Here is a 15,014-nt window from a genome sequence, read left to right on the forward strand (position 1 = left end):
TGCTTGGAAAAGAAGCTATGAAATAAGGCCATATTTCCAGCTGCTGGCAGATAAAGAAATGCCTAAAAGTATTTGATAAATGCAGAACATCTTTTTGGTAGTTCTAGTGGTCAGCCACTTGGAAGAAACAAAATCGGAAGAACTGTATAAGGCCAAGAGTTGATGTTTGTTTTTGAGAAAGGTGCTTTCAGGCATGTTGGCTCAGGAGTGTGTGTGAATTCAGGCTGTTGGTAACATATAAAAATGGCTTTGAGGGTTGCAGGTTCTCTGTTTACTTCAGCCTACATATCTTGTTGCTAATTGTTTGCCTGTAGCAGGAGTTATCAGTGGCAGTGACTGTCATCTGGGGGTGGGGGTAAGGATGCTAGTTGCAAAAGCCACACAGTGAAAGCCCATTGTTGCCAATGGGCCTACTCACAGGTAACAGACACTGCAAGATTTGAGCCACTCAAATCTAGCAGCAGCCAGTACTCTCTCTCACTCACACTCACTGCCCCCCCGCCCCCCCAAGAAAAGAAAACAGCCCATGGCTGGTAAAGATAATTTACAGTGTCCAGCCAGCCAGGGCAGAAAAGAGGCAGCTGATCTGCTGGGAACTTCCTGTTTCCTTCCTCAATCTGCTACTGAAGGCAATAGCCTGCTAATCAAGGCGATTCCCTCGTTGCTTTGGGTGCCCTGTGTCACCGCCTCCCCAGATCGAGACATAAAAGGGCAAAAGAGACACATGTTCACGTGTCTCTTTTGCCCTTTTATGTGTAATCTGGGGAGGCAGTGATGCAGGGCGCCCAAAGCAATGAGGGAATTGCCTTCATTAGCAGGCTGTTCTTTCCAGTAGCAGTGTGGGCTGCAGCAGTTGAGAGGAGGAAGCAGGAAGTTCCCTCCCTCACAGCAGATTCCTTGCCTCTTTTCTCCCCTGTTGGCTGGACACTGTAACTTTTATTATTATTATTTAAATACCCACAGGGTGTTTTCTTTTTCTTTTTGGTGCGGGAAGTGCACAGCCCCTCCTGCCCTTACTGAGTGGCTGCCACTGGGAGTTATACTATACTCCCTTGTGGAACAAAAGCCTCATCTTTGCATTCTGGACTGGATCCAACTGTTTTCTCAACTATAGGCATCAACTCAAATGGGAAAAGGGGACTGTCTCAAAGAGAATGCAAATGATTTAATAAATAGTTTTTATTGTGACTGAGAATATGGAGCTGTAGACTTGAATCTGCCATTTCTGAAGACAGAGGCAATTTATCACAATGGAGTAATGTCATTTAATCCATTATAGGTCCACTATAACAGAGATGACACCTCATGGGGTGAAATCCATCTTATATTTCTGAGCTTCAGCTTCAAGTCTGTCTAGGTCACTGGAGCGGCTGGCTGCAGAAATCCATATGGCTGAGATTTCTCCTTGGTTGGTGGGATTTCTTTTCCATTGCAGTATCTGAACTATGCCTTCTCTAGAAGTCTTAACTTTGTATACAAATAAATGCTTCTAGCATTTATACAGTTATACAGAAAACATTAATCTTGCTGTGGCAGCGTTGACCTGCTAAAAGGAAAAATATTAGGAGGAATGATGTAGCAAAGTGCATTTTGGGAGACATCCTTTTTTCTCTGTTTTAGATTTCTGAAAGAAAAATAATGGTCCATTTCTGCTTCCATCCTAAACATAAACTAACATAAGAATATAAGGGCCTTGCTGGATCATGCCCAAGGCTATCTTGTCCAAGATTTGGCTTCCCATAGTGTCCCACCAGATGTCTCTAGGGATCCCACAAGCAGGAGATGAAGGCATGCCCTCTCTCCTGCTGTTGCATCCTTGCAACTAGTATTCAGAGGCATCAAGATTAGTAGCCCTTAGTAGACTTGTCCTCCATGAATTTGTCTTAGCCCCTTTTAAAGCCATTCCAGGCTGGCAGTCGTCATCTCATCCCATGGCAGGGAATTCCATAGATTAATTATGTGCTCTTCCTTTTGTCAGTCGTAATTTTCCTGTCAATCAGTTTCTGGTTAACTCCTGGTTCAACTATTGTGAGGCAGGGAGAAAAACTTCTCTCTTTCCACATCATGCATAATTTTATAAGGCCTCCCCTTAGCTGTCTTTTTTCTAAACTAAAAAGCTCCAATTGTTGTAGCCTTACTGCATGAGGAAGGTGATCTAGATCCCTGATCATTTTGGCTGCCCTCTTCTGCACTGTTTCCAGATCTATAATATCCTTTTTGACTTATGGTGACCAGAACTGTACACAGTATTCCAAATGTGGCCACACCATAAATTTTTAGAAAAGCGGTATAATATTTGCAATTTTATTTTCAGTCCCCTTCCTAACAATCCCTAGCATGGAATTTGCCTTTTTCACAGCTGCTGCACTTTGAGCTGACATTTTAAAAGAGCTGTCTCCCACAACCTCAAGATCCCTCACCTGGTTAGTCACCAACAGCTCAGACCGCATATACAGATTTTTGGTGTTGTTGTTCCAATACTTACTTTAATTGAACCGCATTTGTCATTTTGTTGTTCACTCACCCAGTTTGGAGAGATCCTTTTGTAGCTAGCACAATCTGTTTTGAATTTCACTGAAGTGAGTCTGCCGAAAAGCAGATTTCTGTGGACTCAAAAAGGGGGGTGCACATTTTGCACTTGAAAGGTAAAGCTAACAAATGTTTGGCCAGTTCAGATGAATGCTGGCCAGCACATGTGATGAGGATAGAGACATGTCTAGAGTGTTTCCATCCTGACATGGCTGCAGAATGTCTGAACAGGCTGATAAGGCATATTTTAGTTACATTCATCTGAATTGCATTTAAAGGACATTCCAACAATGTGTTGGGACATCCTGCAATGACATCAGGATGGCACACTCTGGATGCGCCCTTGTTCTCATTGTGTGGGCTGGCCAGCATTCATCTGAACTGGCCCATTGGCTATACAAATAACATGAATGCAGACTGTTTGATTTCCACATCATTAAACTGTTGATCTGATCTTCTCTCATATTAGACCTGTATAGCAGGATATTTTGATTTCTCCAGCTGCTATTAGCTTAGCTGCCTTGATGTCACAGAGAGCCTTGGGACAGGCAGTTAAATGTAAAAGGAGATGTTAGACCTTAAAATTAGAATCCCAAGAGCTATAAGCAACATTTGTTAACTTATCTGTGTAGGTATTGGACTTTGGGATATTTTATGGGCAGCAAGCACAGTTTTGGAGTTTTGGAACTTTTCTGTGGAAACAGAAGACTCTTGTTATTTATTGTATATATGATTGCTTTGCGGGGGTTTTCCAAGAAGTTTGACAATTATTTGTGCTGAATTTAAACCACCACGTTGAGTTTTTCAACATGTCCAGTTTTTCCTTGACTATTCATTAAGTCAAAGGGAAAATGGAAACAAACAAACCTCTCGCTGATTGCTATTGAGGCCAAGAGAGGCTGACTCTTCCCAGATTCCTGCCACCTCCAACATAGCAATTTTCAATGTTGGAAAAGAATTTAAAAAGTCCTGGTTGGTCTCAAGTGCCTGTAAGACATTTGCTTTCTGGTAAAGATTTCAGGCCATTCAGTACCAGAGAAACACACTGTGTGGGAGTTCCATGAGGCTTCTTTACTGTGGTAAATGCTTCAGAGATATGCCTTGTAGAACGGCCACAGTGGGGAAACCATGGCAGTAATTGAAACTTATCTTGGGAAAGGCACTGAGAGTGGAAACAGATGTTGTGTCAAACATGCAGCCCAGGCTTCCTTTAAATGAACATTTGGAACTGAACAGCAGTAAGTAATTGTAATTAGTGTGTGCAGCACGTGCCGCTACCACACACCTGTGCATTTCCTTGTGTGCACACATGCTTTGTTGTTTAGACTAGATAAATATTCCATGACATTTAGAAGTCTACAGAGAATTGGAAGTTGATAGCACTAATGCTTAAGGGTGTTATATTCAAGTTTCATGCAAGAGGCACCATGAACTCCAAAAGAATTTTATTTGGAGTGAAAGAGAGAGAGAGAGAGAGAATGTATGTGTACACACACACACACACACACACACACACACACACACCATAAAAAAACAAATCAGGGGGTGTAGAAGCAGATGCATGAACACAGTAGGAGACCTGCAGGACTCTGCTCACACCCTGCTTAGGACACAGACTGCATCAGATCCTCGAACAACCAGAAATACCTATTAGTCTTAAATATTTCTCCTAAAGAAATATTAGTCTTCTCACCAAATAATTGATACTATAGAAAAGAAAGTAGCTTGAGCATATTGAGAGCTTTGCTCATAGCTGATATAACTTGTCTTTTCCAGCATCTAGTAGGCCACACACAACTGGATTGGTGAATTGAGGCAGAAAGCATTTCTTCCTGAAGGCAGAGTCCTTTTCTTGTCTTGAAAGGTGCTGAATAGTCTTCGTTGATAGTAAGATCTCTCTGGGAGCTTTTTATGTACCTATCAAAGTTGCCTAAATGAGCTGCTCTGTTGACTGGAGAATTGGGTGAGTGGGGAGAAAAGATCATGTGGAGCACAACTTAGCTGTGCCTCTTCTTTGCTGCCAGCAAAAATACTTCACAATGCCAATGCAGCTAGTGTTTAAATGGTGGAGATATGAGGAAGAGTGGTGGTTCTCCTTATTAGAAATTAGTTCTGCTGATATTCAGATACCCTTTCCACCAATTAATCTCATAAGGTCTGTACACCAATGTTTAAGGGACATGTTTCTATAGGAACATAGGAAGCTGCCATATACTGAGTCAGACCCTTGGTCTATCTAGCTCAGTATTGTCTACACACACTGGCAGTGGCTTCTCCAAGGTTGCAGGCAGGAATCTCTCTCAGCCCTATCTTGGAGAAGCCAGGAAGGGAACTTGAAACCTTCTGTTCTTCCCAGAGTGGCTCCATCCCCTGAGGGGAAGATCTTGCAGTGCTCACACATCAAGTCTCCCATTCATATTCAACCAGGGCAGACCCTGCTTAGCTATGGGGACAAGTCATGCTTGTTACCACAAGACTAGCTCTCCTCAAGTCTATAAACAAACTTGAACATGTTCTACTACAATTTAGCTCCAGATATATCCTCTTTGTAATGGGCTTTCTTGGAGTAGTCTAGTCCCAACACTGAGGACATTTGGCTGCTGGGCTGTGATAATCCTTTCAGACACAAATGTTTCATGTAACTTTGCCCCAGTGAAGTTCACGTTATGTTAAGAACCTCATATTGGATAATTTTACCACCCTTATCATAACTTTGGGGCAGTTCAGACGACCTTGCACACAGGACTTGCACACTTCAATCATCTGAGAAGGGCGTTCTTCTGAAGTACCTCTACACATATCCCAAAACTATGTTTAAACATGGATTTGGGGTGCATATAGAGGAGTGATTCAGATGAACTCCACTCTCACATGATTGAAGTATGCCAGAACAGCACAATGGGGCATCCTCCAGCAATGTTAGGACTGACACTCTCTGGTGCATTCCCACCCTCTGCATGTGTGCTGCTGGCTGCTGGAGCCATGTTTTATAGCTGCTTCCCTCAGAAACACACAGTAATCTTACTCAAATCTATATACAAGTTTATTCAGAAACAACTCAATTTTCTCCTTCTCCTTTCCCTACCTTTTCCTTTCTGACTCCACCCACCACACTCTCTACAGCAGGCATCCCCAAACTGCGGCCCTCCAGATGTTGCTGAATTACAACTCCCAGCATCCCTAGACACAATTTTTTGTGGCTGGATATGCTGGGAGTTGTAGTTCAGCAACATCTGGATGGCCACAGTTTGGGGATGCCTGCTCTACAGGATCCCCACTGGGACAAACCTTTAACCAACAAAACAGAAATGACACTGGACAGAATACAACAAGCCAGCATCATCTGAACCAGCCCATTGACCATTGTTAGGAAAGGGTCCCCATATTCTAAAATGACTTCCTTCTTCTCTGAAACATTGGTGAATACTCTATAAAGTGTACCAATGGAGTTTGTGGAGAATGTTTTTGGCAGGAGGAGGAGATATCATGAGAATGCTTGATCAGGGTCTGGGATTCAAGAGAGCTCTGGACTATTCATGTTACTTTTATCATTGTTATCAACTAACATAATATAACTTGTGCATGATTTGAATTCTTGAAATGTGTACATTTTCTTAGAATTGCATATTTTGTGTCTGGTTGCACATTAAAGCATGCCATTGCTGTGAAGCAGTGGTGTGGTGGGAAGTTTACCTTGTGATGACTTTATGCCCCATAGTGAGTTTCAGAAGAAGGAGAGACCTTGATGTGGAGCTGCCATTTTCAGGTGTAGCAAAATGTCTGGAGTAAGATCTAGTTTGTCTTTCCAAAGCCAGGACTCACCTGTCACCTATGGATAGAACATGTTGAATACTTGTGGACAGCGTAGAGCTATGTGAGCAGCATGATCTAAAGTCTATTTAGAAAGTGAAAAAGATGACTTCTGAATGTCTTTCAGGCACTTCCTCACATTTTACCAAATCAAAAACAAAGAAATGAGGATGAGGCTGGAAATGTTCTCTTCTGTAGTGGGCGGGAAGGATGAGATGCTCAAAGTTTCTGGGATGTGTCAGATTCTGGGCTAGAAACTGGAGGCTATACTGCAATTGCAGCTCGTTGGGCTTTTAGCTGTCTGCTCTTTGGCTCCAGAGAGAAGCACTGGAAACACTGAGGTCAGGTAGTTCTGAGCAGGGGGCGGGGCGACTAAGTGTATAGCAGTAGGATGTTGCAAGGCATGTTTTCCTGCCATTCACAGTTTATACTCTTTACGCAACTTAAAAAGTATTGGTGTTCCACATTATTGTGGCTGAAAACAGGGTCAAAACTCCCAGCAATGTATGAATGGGAACCATCACCAGTCATAAATTTTTGGTTATCTGCAGTACATTATCCTTTCCTCTGTTTCCAGTTGGAGTGGAGCCCATAGCAAAATGCTTATTTATGTTTTAATTGCATTTTCCTTATGCATTTGTTTCAAAAATAATTCATGAAAGGAAAGTATATCCAAGTGTTTCTGAATACTGCCAGAGTTTGAGCAAGACCAGATTCCTGGTTCTCTGTGTTAAATTTCTTCATGCCTTCCCCACTGCAACTTCTTTGATATCCTGAAATTGTAACTTTATTTTGATCAGTTTTGAACAATAATCTAGAACAATTATGGCCAACTGGCTTATGGTCCAGAGATGACCTGTGAAGCAATTTTTTATCTGGTTCTGACCAGAATTTAATAAAGGTTGGTTACAATATTGCCCAGTTATGTGGAAAATAATTTAAAAATTTAGAGAAATAGAGATTTCAAGCTCTAATGTTCTCTTTTTCTCTAGAGTTTGAGCTGATAGCTACTCAGATAAGCAATATGATGCTGTGAGATTTTCTAATGCATTTTTCTTCTATTGCTGCATTATGTGGAAGCAAAGGACTACTGTCAATGTGCTTGTTGAGGGGATATTTAAGGAATCAGGTTTCGTTCTCAGTGCCACCTCTTAATTAATGACCTTTTATTGTTATGACATAACTCTTGTGGTAACAATCTATGTTCTTAGTAGAGGCTGGGTATCAATTTATTCTATTTTATGCACAGGGCTTTTGCATTTGATAAAACTGCCAAACGCTGCCACTGGTTATCCTTTACTAGCCTAGAAAATGGAGTGAAGAGAAAGCAAGACAGCACATTTGATTTCTATGAGAAGAAAGGCAAGTTGTTTATCCTTCATACATAAGCTTGTGGACAAGAATGTGTATTTGAATCACTGTCCAATCCTGCTGGATGGCTGCATCTCCAAAGACGTGACCATGAGGCCCGCTGCAGAGGCAAGGACAGGCTGCAGCTGGGAGGAGGAAGAAAGGGAGCAGCTGAAGGGCAGGGAGTGGTCCTGCTGAGCCCTAGCAGGCCGTGGCAGCCCAAGGTGTTGACCATAAAGTCGGCAGCGAGTATGCCAAGCCCTGAGAGGGCTGGTAGTGAGGCACGCAGAGATGACATTGAAAGTGTGCCTCCCGAAGGGAGGGGGTCCAAGTGGGAGGAGGAAGGAAAGCAGAATCATCAGCTGGAGGGGATGAGAAATCAAGGGGAATAAAGGGGGGCGTTGGCCCCATAATTGGGGGCAGGCAGTGCATATAATGTGGAGAGGCTTACAAAGGGCTGGCCAAGGATGAGAAGGAGGCTTGTGGCGAATACTGAGAACCTCTGGAGAGAGACCAGTATAAGGAATGGACAGCCAAGGACAGAGGAGGAACCAGGTGAAACTAAACCCCTCCCCATCTACAATCTGAGGCCAGGTCTACAAGTGCTCCATCAGACTGGGTCAGGCTGAAAAAGAGGTGCATAGCCGGACAGTCACTACAATTTCTTGCTCGTAATTTGTGATCCCCGCCCCCCCCTTTTCATAAGAGTCCTATGGCATTAGAAACTGTAGTGGTGAACCAAAAAACTCACCTGAAAGCACTTTGCTTGTTTCAGAGCTTGTTATAGGGAAATAACTTTTACAGGATGAAATGAAGAACTACAGCTGGGGGAAATAAATGAAGCTATACTAAAACGTTCCCTTTCAACCATTAAAAAATGACTGAAGAATTGTGCATGTGTGCACACGCTCACACACATGTCTAAGAAGAACAAATTGAGCCTACTTTCCACTTTTTTTTTAACATGATGACTATTATCCAGAACACCCCTCATTAGCTGTAAATTTGGTTTGTATCTGGCTGTAAGCATATGAGTTTAAAAGCAGTGTTGCCTATACTTTGAGTGATCACCATCTTGAAACAACATGGCAGATTGGGGTGGATGGGACACCCTCTGTTGGGATGCTCTAGGACCCCCTTCCATGTCCTCTCAGTCTGGTTTGTATTAGACTGTAAATGCAAAAATTATAGCATTGAGAACAAAAAAGAGGCAGGATACATAACTATGCGTAAAATGGCCACGCAAATGCCTGGCCATAACTTTATTAATAAAATGTGAAACAGTAGCAATAAGGCTTCATAGAGGTAGCCAGGTGGCAGATTGTAGCATTGCCTGAAATCCCCCACTGAGCAGGCAGGAACTGCACTCTCACCTACTCACTCCTCCAGTCCTAAACGGATTGCTAACTAAGCTGTAGAGCAGGCAGTCCCCAGAAGGATAAAATAGTCCAAGGGAAAGCCCAGCTGCCCGGCTAGGGTTTACCTTGGCCCTTCAAGCCCAAGTGTTTGACTGGAGACCCCTCACAATCCCTGGCAAAATATTTTATGGTGTAATCTTCCTCCTTTAAAGGAAATGCCTGGTACCTTCCCATCATCCCAACAGCTCTGTGTTCTTCTGAAATCCAGCTAACCCCATCAAAGTTGTGACAAAATAAAACATAACAGCCATAAGGCCATATTAATAAAGCCTCTCTCCCAATGAGGGCAAAAATCCATGCACCCAAAGGCCATTCAGGTTGGTAGGCAAAATTCCCTCATCACCCCTGTAAAAGGAAACCAGCAAAGCTGGGAAAAGGTGAAACAGGAGGGAGGGAGGGCACAGTCATGGCCCCATTTAAGCTCCAAATGAAAGCATGCAAAATGACTGCCTATTGCATACCTCATTTTTCTGCTTGGGAAATCTTATGAAAAGAAAGCAGCAACAGCCAATCATAACGATGCAGTTCAAATAACCCCGCCCCCCCCACACACCACCACATACACACGTTCATGTTAAGAAGGTTCCATTGGAGGCACTCGCACACGGACATGCTTATTTCATAAGCTTTCTTTTCTTTGGAAAGTTGGTTAAAGACAAAACCAAAAATCCTACCCAAACCTTTGGATGTCATTATGTCATTATCTCAAACTGCTTTTGACACTTACCTTGGTTTCAAGCTTACCAAAGTCAGCAATAGAGTACTGCTGTTTGACAAGCGGAAGCTCAAAAGTCCCTTGAATGCATAGACTTAGTTGCAAAATTCTTTGGATCTACAAACTGAAGCATTAAACAAATTGTTGTACAAAATGTATTAGATTTGCATTAGCCAGGAGTCACCAACCCAAAGCAAAATGCTGGCTGCACATGCTGAGGAGGATCCAGACTAAATTTTGTCATGGCTAAGCACCATTGAAACAATTGAGGCAAGTTAGTCATGTCTAACTTCAGTCCCATGAATTTCAATGGGACTTAGTCATGGCTAACTTGGTTATCCCACCTGCTGAATTCTGTACATTCTGTTAGCTAACAAAAATGGAAATTATCTTAATTGATCTGCTCTGATTATTGACTTCTTCCAACAGATTATGTTAGAAATTGTATCATTGGTAAAGGAGCAAGTTATAAGGGAACTATATCATTCACAAAAAGTGGTGTTCAGTGCCAAGCATGGAATTCTACAATACCTCATGAACACAGGTAAGCTTGGTGGGATCACAGGAATCTCCTTGTGTGCTGTTGTTTCCTTTCCTTAATCACACACATGAATGGACATGTAATATAATTTGTACCAGAAAACCCCAGTTTGTTATTGGGTGTACACTCAGCTGAAAGCCACAGTTCTCTCAGATGATCAATGAAAGTACCTCTATGCAAATATGTTTCTTATATTCATATTAATACTCTAATTTTTAAAGATGGTTTATGTGCACACTGAAAAATGTGGAATGTCAGAAAGTGCCATACTTATAGACGTTACATAGGGGCATTGCTCTGAAGCAGTCATGACTTCATTCATCCAGTGAACTGTAGCTGATGTGAAACATTAGGATAAGGGTCCCCATGATGTGCAGCACCACACTGGTGCTACTGATTGGCCAGTACTGCTTGCTGTTAACGTTTGTGCACATAAAAGTCAGTCCTGCTAATGTCATGCAAGAATGCAGTTGCAAGACTACTTAAAACAGCATGTGCCCTTGCTCAGTGGAAGTTCCATTGGAAGTTTTTCAAAAATTACAATTAGCCAAGAAGTGTTTGATGTTTTGGATGTTGCCCTCTTTAGGAGCAAAAGGTTTTTCCTTCTGTTCTATATCTTGGCCTTTTTTCATTTTTGAAGCTACAGGTGGACCTTGTTATCTGCAGGGGTTCCGTTCCTTCCAATTTCTGCGGATAATGAAACTGCAGATAACAAAGCATTGAGCTAACAAGGCATTAAACACTTTTCCATTACAAGCATCTTTTAAAAGACAAAAAGACACACACCCCGGCAACCTGTTTGGGGTTGTCCATGCTCTGTTTTAGAACTGTGAGCTCCTGCTCAAGTTCTTGTTGTTAGTTTCTTCTACTGTATTGAGTGTATTAGGATATTTCTCTGCTATAGCCAGAGCTTTTAAAACATACTCTGTGAGATGATAACATATTTAGGGCAATCTGGATTGAATGTTGCTCGCTTTTATCTTTACCAGCTTAGGACTTTCTGATGAAAGAGGTGGGGGAGGGAATCCCCATAATACTCTAATACACAAGGGCATACCATTGTTAAACACTTGCATGGAATGTAATTCTCCATCCGTAAAGCTTGCCTGGAGCTGTCCTTAGCTAAGAGGTTATGAAAGAATTACATGATGACAGCATGGGATGCCTTGCGGGGGCTGGGAAGTGCATAAGGTATGAGCAACAGTCTGATGGACTTCACCATAGAAGTCAATAAAACAAGACAAAAACCCCTCTTCTGTTCTGTCTAGAAAGGAGAAAAATGGGGAAAATTGAGTGTGTTGCATGTAACTAATTATGCTTAGTTGCATTTGTATAGCGCTTCTGCATGTTGAAAGTACTTCACGTGCATTATCTTATCTTGTTGTAAACCTTACAACAGGCTTCTCCAACCTGTGGCCCTCCAGATGTTGATGAACTACAATGCCCAGCATCTCTAGCCACAATGTATTGTGGCTGGGTATGCTGGGAGTTGTAGTTCAGCAACATCTGGAAGGCCGCAGGTTGTGGAAGCCTGCCTTACAACAACCCTGAAAGGTGAGTAAGAAAGCAACTCCATTGCAGATGAGTTGGTTTCAATACTGAAGAAAGTCCAAGAAAAAGAAGTTGTAGATCCTAACTAATAATTGCTTGAACAGAACGTGATAGCACTTGATAGCTGTCTTCAGGGGTTTGATCAGTGCACACAGGATAAGGACTAGGGATAAAATTAAAGGGACTAATTTGTAATTGCAGAGAAAGGTATTTTCAACCTGAGTAAATATAACAAAACTTTGATATTTTTCAGTTTTTCCAGCTTTATATTTTTATCACCAATTTTATCACATAATTTTAGAATGTTTTTTAAAACCTGTGTAGGGAAGTATGCACGCAGCATTGTATTTCTTAAAAAAAATCCTGAAACTATTTGTATCTAAAGCAATATCTTCTTGAGAGAGGAGAATAATCAGATTAATTATGTGTGAAAACAGTAAGGTTTGCAACAGTTTGCATGCTCTTATATTGTAATGATTGTCATTTTAAAACTAGCTTTTTGCCTTCGAGCTATCGAGGTAAAGATCTTCGGGAAAACTACTGCCGCAACCCCCGAGGGGAAGAAGGGGGGCCCTGGTGTTTCACAAGCAATCCAAAGATTCGTCATGAAGTCTGTAACATCCCCCTCTGTTCAGAAGGTAAAGGCCAGGATGAGTAATACTGAAAATTCTGAACAGTTCTATTTTCTTATACAAAATTGAACCCAACTACCTCTAAGATTAGATATTTCCACAAAACCTTGGCTGCATGTTAGCAAATGTAACTTCCTATGAAATGATAAATTATGTGTGAATACAGCAAAGTTTGTAACAGTTTGCATGCTCTGTTATTAGTTAAATATCACTTTGTCATGTTTATTGCTGCTTCTGTTGACTCAGTTTTCCCCTACCTTCTGCTTTCTCTTCTGTAAAGCAAAAATGAGTGCTGACAGTTAGCATGCTGCTAATATCACACAGTAAATAATACCTAACGCCAAGGAGTTTAGAATTTAAAACTTGGTACTCGTTTCCAAAACCATTTAAAAACCTATTAACAAAATTAAGCATGTTTAGCAGTAATTGAAAACAAAATTCCATGCTAAGTATACCTTAACATGAATACTGTCTCTGAAAGCATTTTTAAAAATTATTATCAGTATATGTTACATAGTCTCTTTGAGCATCACTTTAAGTCAATTTTTGTAGCACCTTAGGACAGGGATTTTCAACTGTGGTTATGCAAATGTGGGGTGGGGTACTGTGAAGACTTCCAGGGGATACATAGAGCCCCCCTGCCTCCCTGCCACACCATTGGCTCCTGGTCGGGAGACATCACCTGCAGGCCGAGACGAGTCTTCTCCAAAGGGGGAAAGGGAAGAAGTGTGAGGCACTATCTGCCCTCCTCCTTCCTTGTGACTAGCGGGCTACATACTGAGACTCAGCCCATCCTCAACTTGACAGACAAGCTCAGCAGCCAGGAAATGCTCTTTAGTTGTTGAACATCAAGCAGCATTTCCCTTGCTGCTGAGCCTGTCAGTCAGGCTGAAGGAAAGATGATCTCAGCCTGAGTAGCGAGTCACCAGTCATGAAGAGGAGGGAGGAGGAGAGTCAGGCCAGGGTTATACTGTGGAACTCTGGCCCCGAGGCTCCAGAGTGTAGAAGGGAGAAGCAAGCCACAGTGTAGAGTTTGAGGTCTCCATTCCGCCAAATAGAACACTGGCATTAGGGAGCTACTGGGACTGCTGCACAATATTAAAGGCAGCCCTGGTGGTGTTGGTGTTGCAGAGGCAGGAAGTTGTGCAATGATGACCGAAATCAGTAAACAATGGAAGTAGCGCAAGGCAAGTGCCCACTAGGGATGTGCATGGAACCGGTTCGGAGGCCCTTTATGGACCTCTGGACCAATTCGAATGGCGGGTGGTTCTGCTGGTTTGAAGGGAGGGGATGCTGCTTTAAGGGTGGGGGGGGTGCACTTACCACTCCTGCTGCTCTTTCCCCACTGACGCTCCATTTTTAGTAAGTCCATGGGGTGGCAGTGTACCTCCCTGCTGCCCCGTTTGCCCCTGTTTACCAGATATACCCAGAAGTATCTGATGCGCCTGCTGCCACGTGCATACACTGGCACATACAGGGCACAGCAGATACTTCCAGGTATATCCGGTAAACGGGGCGGCAGGAAGGTACACTGCTGCTCCATGGACTTACTAAAAATGGAGTGCCTACGAGGGAAGAGCGGCGGGAGCAGTAAGCACACCCTCCCCCACCCTTAAAGCAGCAACCCCGCCACCTTCGAGCCACCCCTGCCCGATTCTGTGCACATCCCTAGTGCCCGCACACTGTTTTGGATAATTGTGCACCTTCCCACCTCTGCAAAACCACCAGGACTGCCTTTTACATTGTGCAGCAGCTCCTTAAGCCATGTGGAATGTTATTCAGGGGTTTCTTTTTTCTTTTCTTTTTCCTTTTGCTTGATTCCAGGGCAGATTCACTTGGCTTGTATTTTATTTCCCACCAGCTTTGCCAATTATTTCTGGTAGTCACAATTCTTGGCTGCTTGCATATGATTATTTTATTTTCCACCAGTTTTGTCAAGATTTACTTTTGGGGATCCCTATTCATGGCAGCTTGTGTATTATATATGCAGTACCTGAGCTGAAACTTTGAGACAGAAGGCGTACACTTTTTAATTTTTTTTTAAAGGTTGAAAAGTTCTGACCTAGGGCATATGGAACCTGCCTGAGAAATTTTGCTACTCTAAACTTTTTTTTGGCTTCTGTTGAAATTCCCTGGATGTTTGGAAATGGAGTCTCCAGTTTTGCTTCAAGTTTTATCTTAGGCAGAATTCAGTGGCAACTCTAGACTCCTTCATAAGAGATAATGTGAACCCGAGTTGCAGCTTGGTTGCATGTGTTTCATCTGTGATATTGAAATGAAATGTGCTATAATCACCATCCTGATAAACAATTGCAGCTGTTCTGCGTTTTCAGTTGAATGCATGACATGCAATGGGGAAAGCTATAGAGGCCCAATGGACCACACAGAAACTGGCAAGGAATGTCAGCGTTGGGATCTTCAGAAACCGCACAGACACCCATTTCGTCCAGAGAAGTAAATATCTCTTC

General features: G+C 42.5%; 1 protein-coding gene across 9 annotated transcripts in view; it reads left to right on the forward strand.

Annotated features, from left to right (window-relative positions):
- Positions 1 to 15,014, forward strand: part of HGF (hepatocyte growth factor) — an 88,744-nt gene that overhangs the window by 25,054 nt on the left and 48,676 nt on the right. For 8 of the 9 annotated variants that reach the window (XR_008308929.1, XM_053257431.1, XM_053257432.1 and 5 more), the window contains exons 3-6: positions 7,589 to 7,701; positions 10,252 to 10,366; positions 12,410 to 12,552; positions 14,880 to 15,000. Coding sequence is in view for 8 of the 9 variants with exons in the window: in XM_053257431.1 (XP_053113406.1) it covers positions 7,589 to 7,701; positions 10,252 to 10,366; positions 12,410 to 12,552; positions 14,880 to 15,000 (492 nt within the window). In the remaining variant the exon portion in view is untranslated. The remainder of the gene's footprint in view (positions 1 to 7,588; positions 7,702 to 10,251; positions 10,367 to 12,409; positions 12,553 to 14,879; positions 15,001 to 15,014) is intronic. The other variant, XM_053257433.1, reaches the window with a different exon arrangement.

Source organism: Hemicordylus capensis, chromosome 5 (assembly GCF_027244095.1).
Source record: "Hemicordylus capensis ecotype Gifberg chromosome 5, rHemCap1.1.pri, whole genome shotgun sequence".
Lineage (NCBI taxonomy): Eukaryota > Metazoa > Chordata > Lepidosauria > Squamata > Cordylidae > Hemicordylus > Hemicordylus capensis.